At 44.6% G+C, this 15,035-nt stretch overlaps 1 protein-coding gene across 1 annotated transcript in view; it reads right to left on the bottom strand.

Annotated features, from left to right (window-relative positions):
* Positions 1 to 15,035, bottom strand: part of LOC135057230 (collagen alpha-2(IX) chain-like) — a 151,984-nt gene that overhangs the window by 1,059 nt on the left and 135,890 nt on the right. Inside the window, exons 13-14 of the mRNA XM_063963125.1 lie at positions 8,048 to 8,167; positions 7,534 to 7,611 (exon numbers count right to left, since the gene is read on the bottom strand). Coding sequence (XP_063819195.1) covers positions 7,534 to 7,611; positions 8,048 to 8,167 — 198 coding nt within the window. The remainder of the gene's footprint in view (positions 1 to 7,533; positions 7,612 to 8,047; positions 8,168 to 15,035) is intronic.

Here is a 15,035-nt window from a genome sequence, read left to right as displayed (position 1 = left end):
CGGTCCAGGCCCGCCCCCGTTCTAACCTCCCCACCCCCCCAATGCCAAGTCGCCGTGAACGCCTGCTGCTGTCATTCACATTGCGGTCACATCCATCAGGGATGTGACTGCAATATATGTGCCCATACAGCCGGGATGCGGCCACTGCACAAGAACAGTTTGCCTCCATTGGCCAACATCAGTGGCCAACTCAGAATCAGCCCCAAAGTACCAACCATTTACCTCCTTTTATTTTTTAAGCACAGCCTGTAACAGAAGCAGATTGGTTGGTACTTTTCTCTCTCCTTGATATCTCCCTATATTGTTTACTCTGATTGCCTATTTCTGTGTAAAATGAAAACATGTCAAATAAATCAATGATACAGTAGGATATATTGTTGACAGTTATCTGAGGAATTATTGTATATAAGAGTACCATGTGTTACAGTGAGATATGATGTTATTGGTCTGGTATGTTTTACTGGCATATGGGATGACGGCTGTCAGTATACCAACAGCGGCATCCCATCTGTTGGAATTCCGGCAGCGAGGCAGCAAGTGTTAAGCTATTTGAGGTTGGGTAGTATACTTTTATAAAGGATGATATAGGGTGGAGATTATGCCCTTGCATCTATAATAAAAACAGCAAAACGATTCTACTGTTGTTTATGGCATCTGGGGTAAATCATTAGTGTCAATTGGAAAAACGTTACAATTGGAAGGTTTTTTTTTAAATGAGATTTTAGATATACTGCAGTCTAAGAAACAAAATATACATGGTCACATTATTATGACCCGTACGCTGTAGGATTCACTGAACTGTCATTTAGACACACGTCTGGTAACCCCAGGTTCATTTTGATGGAGAGCTGCTCTACTGCCGGTTCGCCATCTTGCACCTTCATAGCCAACATTCACCTCTCACATCAATGGCACATGGTGCTCCGCAGTTTCCGCGTCGGTTATTTGCAATGGTGCCACTTGTTCAGTCACAATACATCTTCCCCAAGGCAGCACACAAACAGTTCAAAAACTGCGCTGTTTCAGAAATACTGCCACCCTTGGCCTGAAAGCCAATAAGCATCCAGTTTTGCAACTTGCATAAATAGCCCCCTTTACCTATTACAGCAACGGGTGTTCTTCAGGTTGCAGACTGCCGGGATCCCGGCGCACAGTATACCGGCGCCGGAATCCCGACAGCTTGTATACCGACAGAATTTCTCCCTCGTGGGGGTCCACGACCCCCCTGGAGGGAGAATAAATAGTGTGGTGTGCGTAGCGCGCCACCGTGCCCGCAGCGTGGCGAGTGCAGTGAGCCCGCTAGGGGCTTATTTGCGCTCGCCACACTGTCGGTATGCCAGTGGTCGGTCTCCCAACACCGGTATGCTGGTCGCCGGGAGCCCGGCCGCCAGCATACCATACTACACCCACAGCAACAACTGATATGTGTGCAGATGGCCTATCACACACCTTATATACCCACCAAGCCAGCGCATGACACTTGGCGTATTTTATGGGCTACGCTCTGTCAACATCAAATCTAGGAGGTGGTCATAATGATGTGATTCGACCGTGTATGTAAGCTATACAATATCAGACATGTTATCTTTGAAAATCCTCTGTTTTACCTTATGAATCTACTTATACTAACACCTACTGCATTTGGAACCCTGTAAGAATCTAGCTTGTTGCAGGTTTAAGGTGTTTGCACTAGGAAAGAAAAACCTATGACATTGGATAAATGATATATTAGTGTGGATTGGGATGTGCAGAGCATTTAAGAGTTTCAGATGTTCCCTCAATATCTGGTAACCATTAGAAACATTGTGATAATGTTTGTAATAGATCCTACACACTGGCAGATAATACTCAAAGAAATAAACGATCTTGTTCATTAATACCGTTCATATCTTTAAGTGTGGAGGCACCTACTATGAACGATGCGTGGCCCCATGCTCGTGCATCGCTGGTGCCCCATCGCTTGTGCATGCAGGCCAATATGGACGAGATCGTCCATATTTGCCTTCAGTGCTATGGAGCCGGGTGACTTCACTCCCCTCGTCACTGCCCCCTCCCTCCCCCGGTCGCCCGTCGGCCGTATCCGTCGTCGGCCAGCTCGGCGGTGGATCGCCAAATGTGTAGGGCCCTTAATAGAGAAGCTAGATATGTAGGTCAATAATACAGTATAAGACATTCTATAGTATTTAAGTAAGAAGTTGTCACGATCCGGGTATCTGGACGCCATTATTTACCTTTCAGGTGTCTCCTAAGGTTGTCCCAGCGTCCTAGGCCCGGTTCCCTGCTATATGGCTAGCATCCATACGTCATGTCTCATCTCTGCTGATCCGTGGATATTGCCTTTCTAATGCCCGGGCGACTGGCATGGCGTCACCTGCCTGTGGGGCCTCGGGCATCATCTCCATATTCTCAACGTATTACAAGGTATGTGGCACTCCTCACCTACTGCGGCCGCGGCCGTCCGAGCTGAAGGTTGAGACGCAAGTCGGCGTTCTCTGTGTTCACTGCCGCCATTACAGAGGAATCTCCATGTGGTGTTACAAACAAGGTTTCCCTCCACTGGCCGGTATGGGCGCAGCCATCTTAGTTTCAGTCACATGATCCTGACCTCCAATCCATAGCTCCGCTGGAGTCTGCCTAATTGGTCATCCAATCCCGGTATACCTAAGGGTATAAAGGGACTGAGCCTGCACTAGGAAATCGTCAGTGCTTTGGTTGTCAAACCCTGTTTCCAGTCTCTCTCTCCTGTGGTTGTTTTGTTCCAGGTTTCCAGCTCCTGTCTCCAGTTACCACTAAGAGACCCGCACCAGCTTACCACCTTGCGGTGCAGCCTGGCTCTGCAGTCTTCTATGACTACTCCAGTTTCCAGCTACAGATCCATCTGCTTCCAGCGGTCAGCTTCCAGCAGTGATCAACTACCTTAAAGTGCCGGTGCTTCTCCAGCGGATACCTACATACCATCGGTACCCGAAAACCAACGGTACCTGTATATCATCATTTCCCATATCTTCGCTCCCTAGCTTCATTCTACTACCTGGCTGGTTCCATCCAGCATCCACTCCATGTTTTCAACACCTGGCTGGTTCCATCCAGCATCCACAGCAGTCACCTCAACTACAGTGTTACCAGCTTCCAGTAATACATCTGCTGGTGTGTTCCTTGGCTACTCTCACTACTACGGACGGGTCTGGAAAGGACATTCCATCTCTGGGACATTAAGAACTGTACCTTATCCTACCAGTACCCTGTGGCTCTTGCCAAGTTATAGTGATCCAGGAACTGTTTCATTTTAACTACTGCATATCTTTATTCATTTACCACTGCTGTGAATACATGGAGTTCTGTTAATAAACTTTTATTGACTTTTAAATCCTGGTTGTCATGGTCACGCCTTCGGGCAATCTTCCTACACCGTACTTACATGTCTAGGGGTCTGATTAAACCTCCCAAGTTTAGTTTCACCTCAGCCCCTACAACTGAGGCTTCCTCCCGTCAGCTCAGGCCCTCAGTTGTGACAGTAAGCACTGACCATATGAATCCAGCCGGAGACCAGGATCAAGCGGCCAGGCCGATGCAAGAACTGGCAGCCAGACTCGAACATCAGGAGGCTGCACAAGGCCACATTATCCGCTGTCTCCAGGATCTCTCTACTCCGCTGGATGGGATCCAAACGACTCTCCGTGGATCAGGGACGTCCGGTGCGTCCACCACAGTGACACCAGTTGTGACCCCACCCACCTTACCCATTTCTGCTCCACGTCTTCATCTTCCAACGCCAGCTAAATTTGATGGATCTCCAAGATCTTGCAGGGGATTTCTCATTCAATGTGAAATTCATTTCGAGCTACAACCTGGCAGTTTCCCTAGTGATCGCACTAAAATTGCTTATATTATTTCCCTCCTTAGTGGTTCAGCCCTTGATTGGGCATCACCTTTATGGGAGAAATCCGATACCCTGTTGTCCTCATATACTGACTTTGTAACGACATTCAGGCGCATCTTCGACGAGCCAGGCCGTGTAACTTCAGCTTCTTCTGAGATTCTCCGTTTACGCCAGGGAACACGTACTGTGGGACAGTACCTAATACAGTTCAAGATCCTGGCATCCGAACTGGCATGGAACGACGAAGCTCTGTATGCTGCATTCTGGCATGGTTTATCTGAACGCATCAAGGACGAACTAGCTACCAGAGACTTGCCTTCTAAGTTGGATGAGCTAAAATCTCTTTGTACAAAAGTTGATCTACGGTTCAGAGAAAGAGCCACTGAGCGGGGAAGGTCATCTATCCCACAATCTTCTGCTCCTCCTCCTCGTCAACCGTCTCCATCCAAAGATGAGCCCATGCACATTGGTCGTTCCCGTCTATCTCCAGCTGAGCGCCGAAGACGTCTTTCTGAGTCCCTATGTCTTTATTGTGCAGCTCCGTCTCATGCAATCAATGCCTGTCCCAAACGTCCGGGAAACTTCAGGTCCTAGCCCGCCAAGGAGAGGGCTGGCTAGGAGTAATGCTCTCCTCTCCATCTCCTCATGATTGTAATCTCCCAGTCTCGCTTCAAATTGCTCAACGTTATAGGAACGTCATTGCCCTCCTAGATTCCGGAGCAGCTGGGAATTTCATAACTGAAGCATATGTTAAACGGTGGTCCCTACCCACTGAGAGACTTCCCTCGTTCATTTCTTTGACTGCCGTGGATGGCAGTAAGATTTTTGACACAGTTATTTCTTTAAGAACTCTACCAGTCCGTCTGAGAATTGGAGTCCTCCATTCAGAATTTCTTTCTTTCCAAGTGATTCCAAGAGACACACATCCAGTGGTTTTGGGCCTTCCATGGCTTCGTCTCCATAACCCATCGATTAACTGGACGACTACTCAAATCCTGGCATGGGGTCCTTCCTGTACTGAGACCTGTTTGTCCAAAGTGCTTCCTGTTTGTTCTTCCTCCTCCAAGTCGTTGGATGTTCCACCTCCTCCGTATCAAGACTACACGGACGTGTTCAGTAAAGCTTCTGCTGATATCCTTCCTCCTCATAGGGAATGGGACTGTCCAATCGATCTCATCCCAGGGAAGGTTCCACCTGGAGGCCGAACCTATCCGTTGACTTTACCAGAAACGCATTCTTTGGAAGAATATATTAAGGAGAATCTGGCAAAGGGTTTCATTCGACTTTCTTCTTCCCCAGCTGGCGCAGGTTTCTTCTTCGTTAAGAAGAAAGACGGTGGCCTGCGGCCATGCATCGACCACAGAGGCTTGAACGACATCACCGTCAAGAACCGATATCCTTTACCCTTGATTACAGAACTCTTCGATAGAGTCAGTGGAGCAACCATCTTCACGAAATTAGATTTGAGGGGTGCCTACAACCTCATCCGGATCCGAGAGGGTGACGAGTGGAAGACTGCCTTTAACACCCGTGATGGACATTATGAGTACCTCGTCATGCCTTTCGGATTAAGTAACGCTCCAGCTGTCTTCCAGCATTTCGTGAACGAGATCTTCAGAGACATCTTATATCGTCATGTTGTGGTTTATCTAGACGATATACTTATCTTTGCCAACAATCTGGAGGAACATCGTTTCTGGGTAAAGGAAGTTCTGTCTCGTCTCCGTGTCAATCATCTCTATTGCAAATTGGAGAAGTGTGTTTTTGAAGTCAAATCCATTCCGTTTCTAGGCTACATTGTATCCGGTTCCGGACTAGAAATGGATCCTGAGAAATTGCAAGCAATCCAGAATTGGCCGATACCTTTAACCCTCAAAGGGGTCCAGAGGTTTTTAGGATTCGCCAATTATTACAGAAAGTTTATACGAGACTTTTCCACCATTGTGGCGCCTATCACTGCGTTAACCAAAAAGGGTGCTAATCCGTCCAAGTGGTCTGAAGAAGCTATGCAAGCCTTTCATCTGTTAAAGCAACGATTCATCTCTGCTCCGGTTTTGAAACAGCCCGATATTAACTCTCTTTTCATCCTGGAGGTGGATGCCTCTTCCGTTGGAGTAGGGGCGGTACTTTCTCAGAGAGTTAAAGATGGTCATCTACATCCTTGCAGCTTCTTCTCCCGGAAGTTTTCTCCAGCTGAACGCAACTATGCTATTGGCGATCAGGAGTTGCTAGCAATCAAACTCGCTCTGGAAGAGTGGAGATACCTGCTGGAGGGAGATTCTCATTCGATCACCATACTTACCAATCACAAGAATCTTTTGTACTTGAAAGGCGCACAATGTCTTAATCCTCGCCAGGCCAGATGGGCACTTTTCTTTTCCAGGTTCGACTTTAAACTCCAGTTCTGTCCGGGCTCTCAGAATCGCAAGGCCGATGCCCTTTCCCACTCTTGGGAGCAAGAAAATGAGTCGGAGTCTTCTGACAAGCATCCTATTATTAAACCGTTGGCATTCTCCACGGTAAGGATGGACTCTACGCCCCCACCAGGGAAAAGTTTTGTGAAGCCGGTGTTAAGGAAGAAGCTCATGCATTGGGCACATGCTTCCCGTTTTGCCGGACATACAGGCATTCAGAAAACCCTTGAGTTTATCTCTAGGTCTTATTGGTGGCCAACTCTGAAGAAGGACGTCATGGAGTTTATTGCTTTTTGCCCAAAGTGTGCCCAACACAAAGTCTCCCGCCAGTCGCCTGCGGGGCAACTGGTTCCATTATCTGTTCCCCGTCGACCGTGGACCCATTTGTCGATGGACTTTGTTACAGACCTGCCTATGTGCAAAAAATGTAATACTATCTGGGTAGTGGTTGACCGGTTTACCAAGATGGCACATTTCATTCCTCTCACCGGTCTTCCGTCAGCTTTCAAGTTGGCTCAAGTATTCATTCAAGAGATCTTCCAATAACACGGTCTTCCTGAGGAAATCATCTCTGATAGAGGAGTTACAATTTGTAGCCAAATTTTGGCGAAGTTTGTGCCAAGCCCTCCAAGTCAAATTAAAGTTCTCTACAGCTTACCATCCTCAGACCAATGGTCAAACTGAGAGGGTGAATCATGACTTGAAGGCCTTCCTCTGCATCTATGTGTCTTCCTCTCAAGATGACTGGGTTCAACTCCTTCCCTGGGTCGAGTTCAGCCATAACAACCAATATCATTCCTCATCTTCTTCAACACCATTCTTCATCAACTATGGATTCCACCCTAAAGTTCCAGAATTCCAGCCGCTTCCAGCGACTTCTGTACCAGCAGTTGATATCACCTTGCGCCAGTTTTCAAATAACTGGAAAAATGTCCGAGCGGCTCTGCTCAAAGCATCATTCAGATACAAACTTATACGCACGGAAATACTTGAAATTTTGCAGTGAAGCACAGGTATTCAGCTAGTTGTATATAAAACTTACATAGTAATGCCTCTACTGTAAAGAATTTACAGTGCATGTGCAAAAAATTATATTTCACTTCAAGTACAAATGGGCTTAAATGTTACATACTTTATGCATTTTTGTATAGGAAATTGATTTAGGTCTAATTCTTAATATGGTCCCATAAATTGAAGTGAGAACAAGTATGAATACATGACTTTTGTTACTGTACTCACCCCCTTCCAGTGTCCTGATGCGTTTGTTTATATTCTCCAACTGAAGTTGTAGTTCATGATCCAAGGATGCAGGTGTACCTATGAATAGGAATAATGTTACATACCTGACTGTCCTAACTGAACATACACTGGAAGTTATTTCTTCTAGTTCTCTGTGCTGTTTTCTGATACCAAGTTCTCTAGAACATCACACAAATTTAAAGTGAAATATATTTAAAATTCAATAGGTGTCAACACAAAATGGAGTCTCTCATACTTTATGCATATCAATATTGCAATAGTGTAGTGTACACTAAAATATTGGTGTAGTGTACACTAAAATGTTGACACTTTTCATTATTATTTCACAGCAAATGTATTTACACTTCTACAGCACAAACATTCTTATTGTGTATTGCAGGATCCAAACCTGCAGTTTTGAGATGATATACTGCAGGCAAACTGCTGAGCAAATCATTGCTATATGAACTCTAAAAGTATATATAAAAAAAAAACTACAAATGTATTTATTCACCTGGGAGTCCAATGTCTCCCTTCTCTCCCTTTATCCCTTGGACACCTGGATAGCCTATTGGGCCAGTAAGTCCATCTCTTCCTGCTGGTCCTTGAATACCTGAGGGGGGACCCATTGGTCCTGAAACGGAAATATAAAAACTTATCATAAAAAACTAAACACTTTAGGTTTTGCATATTAAATCCATTTCTAGAAGTGTTTATGCATAAGACATATTTTATGTTTGAGACTTTATGCACATTTATTCACGGTTGATACAAACAAGCTTATTTAATAATGTGATTTAACCATTGATTGAAATGGAAATTCACACTATTAGATTTAGTGTACCTTTAAAAGCCATAAGGGATGTGGCAGGTGCACATTAAACCAAGTAGGCATATTTGCAGTTATATTATGTATGATACAGTTACCAGGTTTTAATTTTTAAGACTCTGTGATAGTGTAGAACCTGCATGAAGGTGAGGTACCTTGGCGATCGGTTTGCAGGCTTCCGTGCATTGGCCAATTCACTAACTAAACCCCCATCATTTAATTATTGATGCTGTGAGGATAAGTAAGCTTGATATGGTGAGTGCTGAATTCTCTGTTTATATATATTTAAGTAGATGGCCATGGGCTACATGCACCCCTCCCTATGAGTGGTAAGTGCAGACATTGCACCCCGCTTCTGGGGCGGTGAGTGCTGTGGTTTTTATATTTGTATATATATATATATATATATATATATATATATATAGTATTTTTGTGGCACTTCTCTAAGAACATTTTTTTTTATCGTTCTTACAGGTTAGCAAATATTACACTTTATTTTTATCATTGCAATTAGGAATTATTTTATTAAGATACTAGATCAACCAAATTTTTATATTAGAGACATTATAAATATCTGAAAATAAGTATACATAGAAAACTTGATACAATTAGTCACCCAAACCAGGGATTGTCAAGTTTCGGTTCTTAATTAGGTTACTTCACACCTATTATGTAATTAAGGTCTTATAAGCATCAACGCAGCATGATTTTAAAAAGATAAAGCATAATGATTGTCACATGATAATGACACAAAGAACTTCTCATTTGAATGAAGTAGTTGTGTCCATCTTTAATTCGAATCTCATATACAGTGAGGTGGGAGGTATAATTTGAATGGAATAGAACAAGTTGTGTAATGGTTAGTATTACTGCCTCACAGCACTGAGGTCATAGGTTTGTTTCCCACAATGGCCCTAACCATGTGGAGTTTATATATTCTCCCCGTACTTGCGTGAGTTTCCTCTGGGTACTCCAGTTTTCTCCCACAATCCAAATATATACTGGTATGTTGATTGGCTTCCAACAAAATTAACCGAAGCATGAATGTGTGTGCATGTACATGTGGTAGGGAATATAGATTGTAAGCTCTACTGGGGCAGGGACTGATGTGAATGGCCAACTATTCCCTGTAAAGTGCTGTGGAATATATGTGTGCTATATAAATAACTGGTGATAAAATATACTATAAGCTTAATTAAAATAACTAATGTAAAATAATGTAAAAATACTAGAGATGAGCGCCTGAAATTTTTCGGGTTTTGTGTTTTGGTTTTGGGTTCGGTTCCGCGGCCGTGTTTTGGGTTCGACCGCGTTTTGGCAAAACCTCACCGAATTTTTTTTGTCGGATTCGGGTGTGTTTTGGATTCGGGTGGTTTTTTCAAAAAACCCTAAAAAACATCTTAAAACATTGAATTTGGGGGTCATTTTGATCCCATAGTATTATTAACCTCAATAACCATAATTAACACTCATTTTCAGTCTATTCTGAACACCTTACACCTCACAATATTATTTTTAGTCCTAAAATTTGCACCGAGGTCGCTGGATGACTAAGCTCAGCGACCCTAGTGGCCGACACAAACACCGGGCCCATCTAGGAGTGGCACTGCAGTGTCACGCAGGATGTCCCTTCCAAAAAACCCTCCCCAAACAGCACATGACGCAAAGAAAAAAAGAGGCGCAATGAGGTAGCTGTGTGAGTAAGATTAGCGACCCTAGTGGCCGACACAAACACCGGGCCCATCTAGGAGTGGCACTGCAGTGTCACGCAGGATGTCCCTTCCAAAAAACCCTCCCCAAACAGCACATGACGCAAAGAAAAAAAGAGGCGCAATGAGGTAGCTGTGTGAGTAAGATTAGCGACCCTAGTGGCCGACACAAACACCGGGCCCATCTAGGAGTGGCACTGCAGTGTCACGCAGGATGTCCCTTCCAAAAAACCCTCCCCAAACAGCACATGACGCAAAGAAAAAAAGAGGCGCAATGAGGTAGCTGACTGTGTGAGAAAGATAAGCGACCCTAGTGGCCGACACAAACACCGGGCCCATCTAGGAGTGGCACTGCAGTGTCACGCAGGATGTCCCTTCCAAAAAACCCTCCCCAAACAGCACATGACGCAAAGAAAAAAAGAGGCGCAATGAGGTAGCTGTGTGAGTAAGATTAGCGACCCTAGTGGCCGACACAAACACCTGGCCCATCTAGGAGTGGCACTGCAGTGTCACGCAGGATGTCCCTTCCAAAAAACCCTCCCCAAACAGCACATGACGCAAAGAAAAAAAGAGGCGCAATGAGGTAGCTGACTGTGTGAGAAAGATAAGCGACCCTAGTGGCCGACACAAACACCGGGCCCATCTAGGAGTGGCACTGCAGTGTCACGCAGGATGTCCCTTCCAAAAAACCCTCCCCAAACAGCACATGACGCAAAGAAAAAAAGAGGCGCAATGAGGTAGCTGACTGTGTGAGAAAGATAAGCGACCCTAGTGGCCGACACAAACACCGGGCCCATCTAGGAGTGGCACTGCAGTGTCACGCAGGATGTCCCTTCCAAAAAACCCTCCCCAAACAGCACATGACGCAAAGAAAAATAAAAGAAAAAAGAGGTGCAAGATGGAATTGTCCTTGGGCCCTTCCCACCCACCCTTATGTTGTATAAACAAAACAGGACATGCACACTTTAACCAACCCATCATTTCAGTGACAGGGTCTGCCACACGACTGTGACTGAAATGACGGGTTGGTTTGGACCCCCACCAAAAAAGAAGCAATTAATCTCTCCTTGCACAAACTGGCTCTACAGAGGCAAGATGTCCACCTCATCATCATCCTCCGATATATCACCGTGTACATCCCCCTCCTCACAGATTATCAATTCGTCCCCACTGGAATCCACCATGTCAGCTCCCTGTGTACTTTGTGGAGGCAATTGCTGCTGGTCAATGTCTCCGCGGAGGAATTGATTATAATTCATTTTAATGAACATCATCTTCTCCACATTTTCTGGATGTAACCTCGTACGCCGATTGCTGACAAGGTGAGCGGCGGCACTAAACACTCTTTCGGAGTACACACTTGTGGGAGGGCAACTTAGGTAGAATAAAGCCAGTTTGTGCAAGGGCCTCCAAATTGCCTCTTTTTCCTGCCAGTATAAGTACGGACTGTGTGACGTGCCTACTTGGATGCGGTCACTCATATAATCCTCCACCATTCTATCAATGGTGAGAGAATCATATGCAGTGACAGTAGACGACATGTCCGTAATGGTTGTCAGGTCCTTCAGTCCGGACCAGATGTCAGCATCAGCAGTCGCTCCAGACTGCCCTGCATCACCGCCAGCGGGTGGGCTCGGAATTCGGATTTGGGATTTCGAAGAATGCACAGTTCTTTGCTGTGCTGCTTTTGCCAGCTTGAGTCTTTTCATTTTTCTAGCGAGAGGCTGAGTGCTTCCATCCTCATGTGAAGCTGAACCACTAGCCATGAACATAGGCCAGGGCCTCAGCCGTTCCTTGCCACTCCGTGTGGTAAATGGCATATTGGCAAGTTTACGCTTCTCCTCCGACAATTTTATTTTAGGTTTTGGAGTCCTTTTTTTTCTGATATTTGGTGTTTTGGATTTGACATGCTCTGTACTATGACATTGGGCATCGGCCTTGGCAGACGACGTTGCTGGCATTTCATCGTCTCGGCCATGACTAGTGGCAGCAGCTTCAGCACGAGGTGGAAGTGGATCTTGATCTTTCCCTAATTTTGGAACCTCAACTTTTTTGTTCTCCATATTTTATAGGCAGAACTAAAAGGCACCTCAGGTAAACAATGGAGATGGATGGATTGGATACTAGTATACAATTATGGACGGACTGCCACGGTTAGGTGGTATAAAAAAACCACGGTTAGGTGGTATATAATACAATTATGGATGGACGGACTGCCTGCCGAGTTCCGACACAGAGGTAGCCACAGCCGTGAACTACCGCACTGTACACTGGTTGATAAAGAGATAGTAGTATACTCGTAACAACTAGTATGACACTATGACGACGGTATAAAGAATGAAAAAAAAACCACGGTTAGGTGGTATATATTATAATAATAATACAATTATGGATGGACGGACTGCCTGCCGACTACCGACACAGAGGTAGCCACAGCCGTGAACTACCGCACTGTACACTGGTTGATAAAGAGATAGTAGTATACTCGTAACAACTAGTATGACACTATGACGACGGTATAAAGAATGAAAAAAAAACCACGGTTAGGTGGTATATATTATAATAATAATACAATTATGGATGGACGGACTGCCTGCCGACTGCCGACACAGAGGTAGCCACAGCCGTGAACTACCGCACTGTACACTGGTTGATAAAGAGATAGTAGTATACTCGTAACAACTAGTATGACACTATGACGACGGTATAAAGAATGAAAAAAAAACCACGGTTAGGTGGTATATATTATAATAATAATACAATTATGGATGGACGGACTGCCTGCCGACTGCCGACACAGAGGTAGCCACAGCCGTGAACTACCGCACTGTACACTGGTTGATAAAGAGATAGTAGTATACTCGTAACAACTAGTATGACACTATGACGACGGTATAAAGAATGAAAAAAAAACCACGGTTAGGTGGTATATATTATAATAATAATACAATTATGGATGGACGGACTGCCTGCCGACTGCCGACACAGAGGTAGCCACAGCCGTGAACTACCGCACTGTACACTGGTTGATAAAGAGATAGTAGTATACTCGTAACAACTAGTATGACACTATGACGACGGTATAAAGAATGAAAAAAAAACCACGGTTAGGTGGTATATATTATAATAATAATACAATTATGGATGGACGGACTGCCTGCCGACTGCCGACACAGAGGTAGCCACAGCCGTGAACTACCGCACTGTACACTGGTTGATAAAGAGATAGTAGTATACTCGTAACAACTAGTATGACACTATGACGACGGTATAAAGAATGAAAAAAAAACCACGGTTAGGTGGTATATATTATAATAATAATACAATTATGGATGGACGGACTGCCTGCCGACTGCCGACACAGAGGTAGCCACAGCCGTGAACTACCGCACTGTACACTGGTTGATAAAGAGATAGTAGTATACTCGTAACAACTAGTATGACACTATGACGACGGTATAAAGAATGAAAAAAAAACCACGGTTAGGTGGTATATATTATAATAATAATACAATTATGGATGGACGGACTGCCTGCCGACTGCCGACACAGAGGTAGCCACAGCCGTGAACTACCGCACTGTACACTGGTTGATAAAGAGATAGTAGTATACTCGTAACAACTAGTATGACACTATGACGACGGTATAAAGAAAGAAAAAAAAATACCACAGTTAGGTGGTATATATTATAATAATAATACAATTATGGATGGACGGACTGCCTGCCGACTGCCGACACAGAGGTAGCCACAGCCGTGAACTACCGCACTGTACACTGGTTGATAAAGAGATAGTAGTATACTCGTAACAACTAGTATGACACTATGACGGTATAAAGAATGAAAAAAAAACCACGGTTAGGTGGTATATATTATAATAATAATACAATTATGGATGGACGGACTGCCTGCCGACTGCCGACACAGAGGTAGCCACAGCCGTGAACTACCGCACTGTACACTGGTTGATAAAGAGATAGTAGTATACTCGTAACAAGTATGACACTATGACGACGGTATAAAGAAAGAAAAAAAAATACCACGGTTAGGTGGTATATATTGTAATACAATTATGGATGGACGGACTGCCTGCCGAGTTCCGACTGCCGACACAGAGGTAGCCACAGCCGTGAACTACCGCACTGTACTGTGTCTGCTGCTAATATAGACTGGTTGATAAAGAGATAGTATACAATACATACAACAATATACTACTATACTGGTGGTCAGGCACTGGTCACCACTAGTCACACTGGCAGTGGCACTCCTGCAGCAAAAGTGTGCACTGTTTAATTTTAAATTAATATAATATTATGTACTCCTGGGGGCTCCTGCTATAACAACCTGCAGTGCTCCCCAGTCTCCCCCACAATTATTATAAGCTTTGCCTTTTATACATTGATGTGCAGCACACTGGGCTGAGCTGAGTGCACACAGACTGAGTCACACTGTGTGACTGGCTGCTGCTGTGTATCGTTTTTTTTCAGGCAGAGAACGGATATAGCAGAGAACGGATATATTATATTAAAATAAATAAAAGTTAACTAACAACAACTGCACTGGTCACTGTGGTAAACTCTGTCTGACTCTGCACAATCTCTCTCTCTCTTCTAATCTAATTTCTAATGGAGAGGACGCCAGCCACGTCCTCTCCCTATCAATCTCAATGCACGTGTGAAAATGGCGGCGACGCGCGGCTCCTTATATAGAATCCGAGTCTCGCGAGAATCCGACAGCGTCATGATGACGTTCGGGCGCGCTCGGGTTAACCGAGCAAGGCGGGAGGATCCGAGTCTGCTCGGACCCGTGAAAAAAACATGAAGTTCGTGCGGGTTCGGTTTCAGAGAAACCGAACCCGCTCATCTCTAGTAAATACTGGTAAGTATGTCTACTTTTGCTCTTGAAGTTATACCAAATGCTAGATCTGCTTATGTTAAGGCAGAATATAGGGGGTAATTCTGAGT

Source organism: Pseudophryne corroboree, chromosome 3 (assembly GCF_028390025.1).
Source record: "Pseudophryne corroboree isolate aPseCor3 chromosome 3, aPseCor3.hap2, whole genome shotgun sequence".
Taxonomy (NCBI): domain Eukaryota; kingdom Metazoa; phylum Chordata; class Amphibia; order Anura; family Myobatrachidae; genus Pseudophryne; species Pseudophryne corroboree.
The sequence above is the reverse complement of the archived record's forward strand: the minus strand, read 5'-3'. Positions and strand labels throughout refer to the sequence as shown.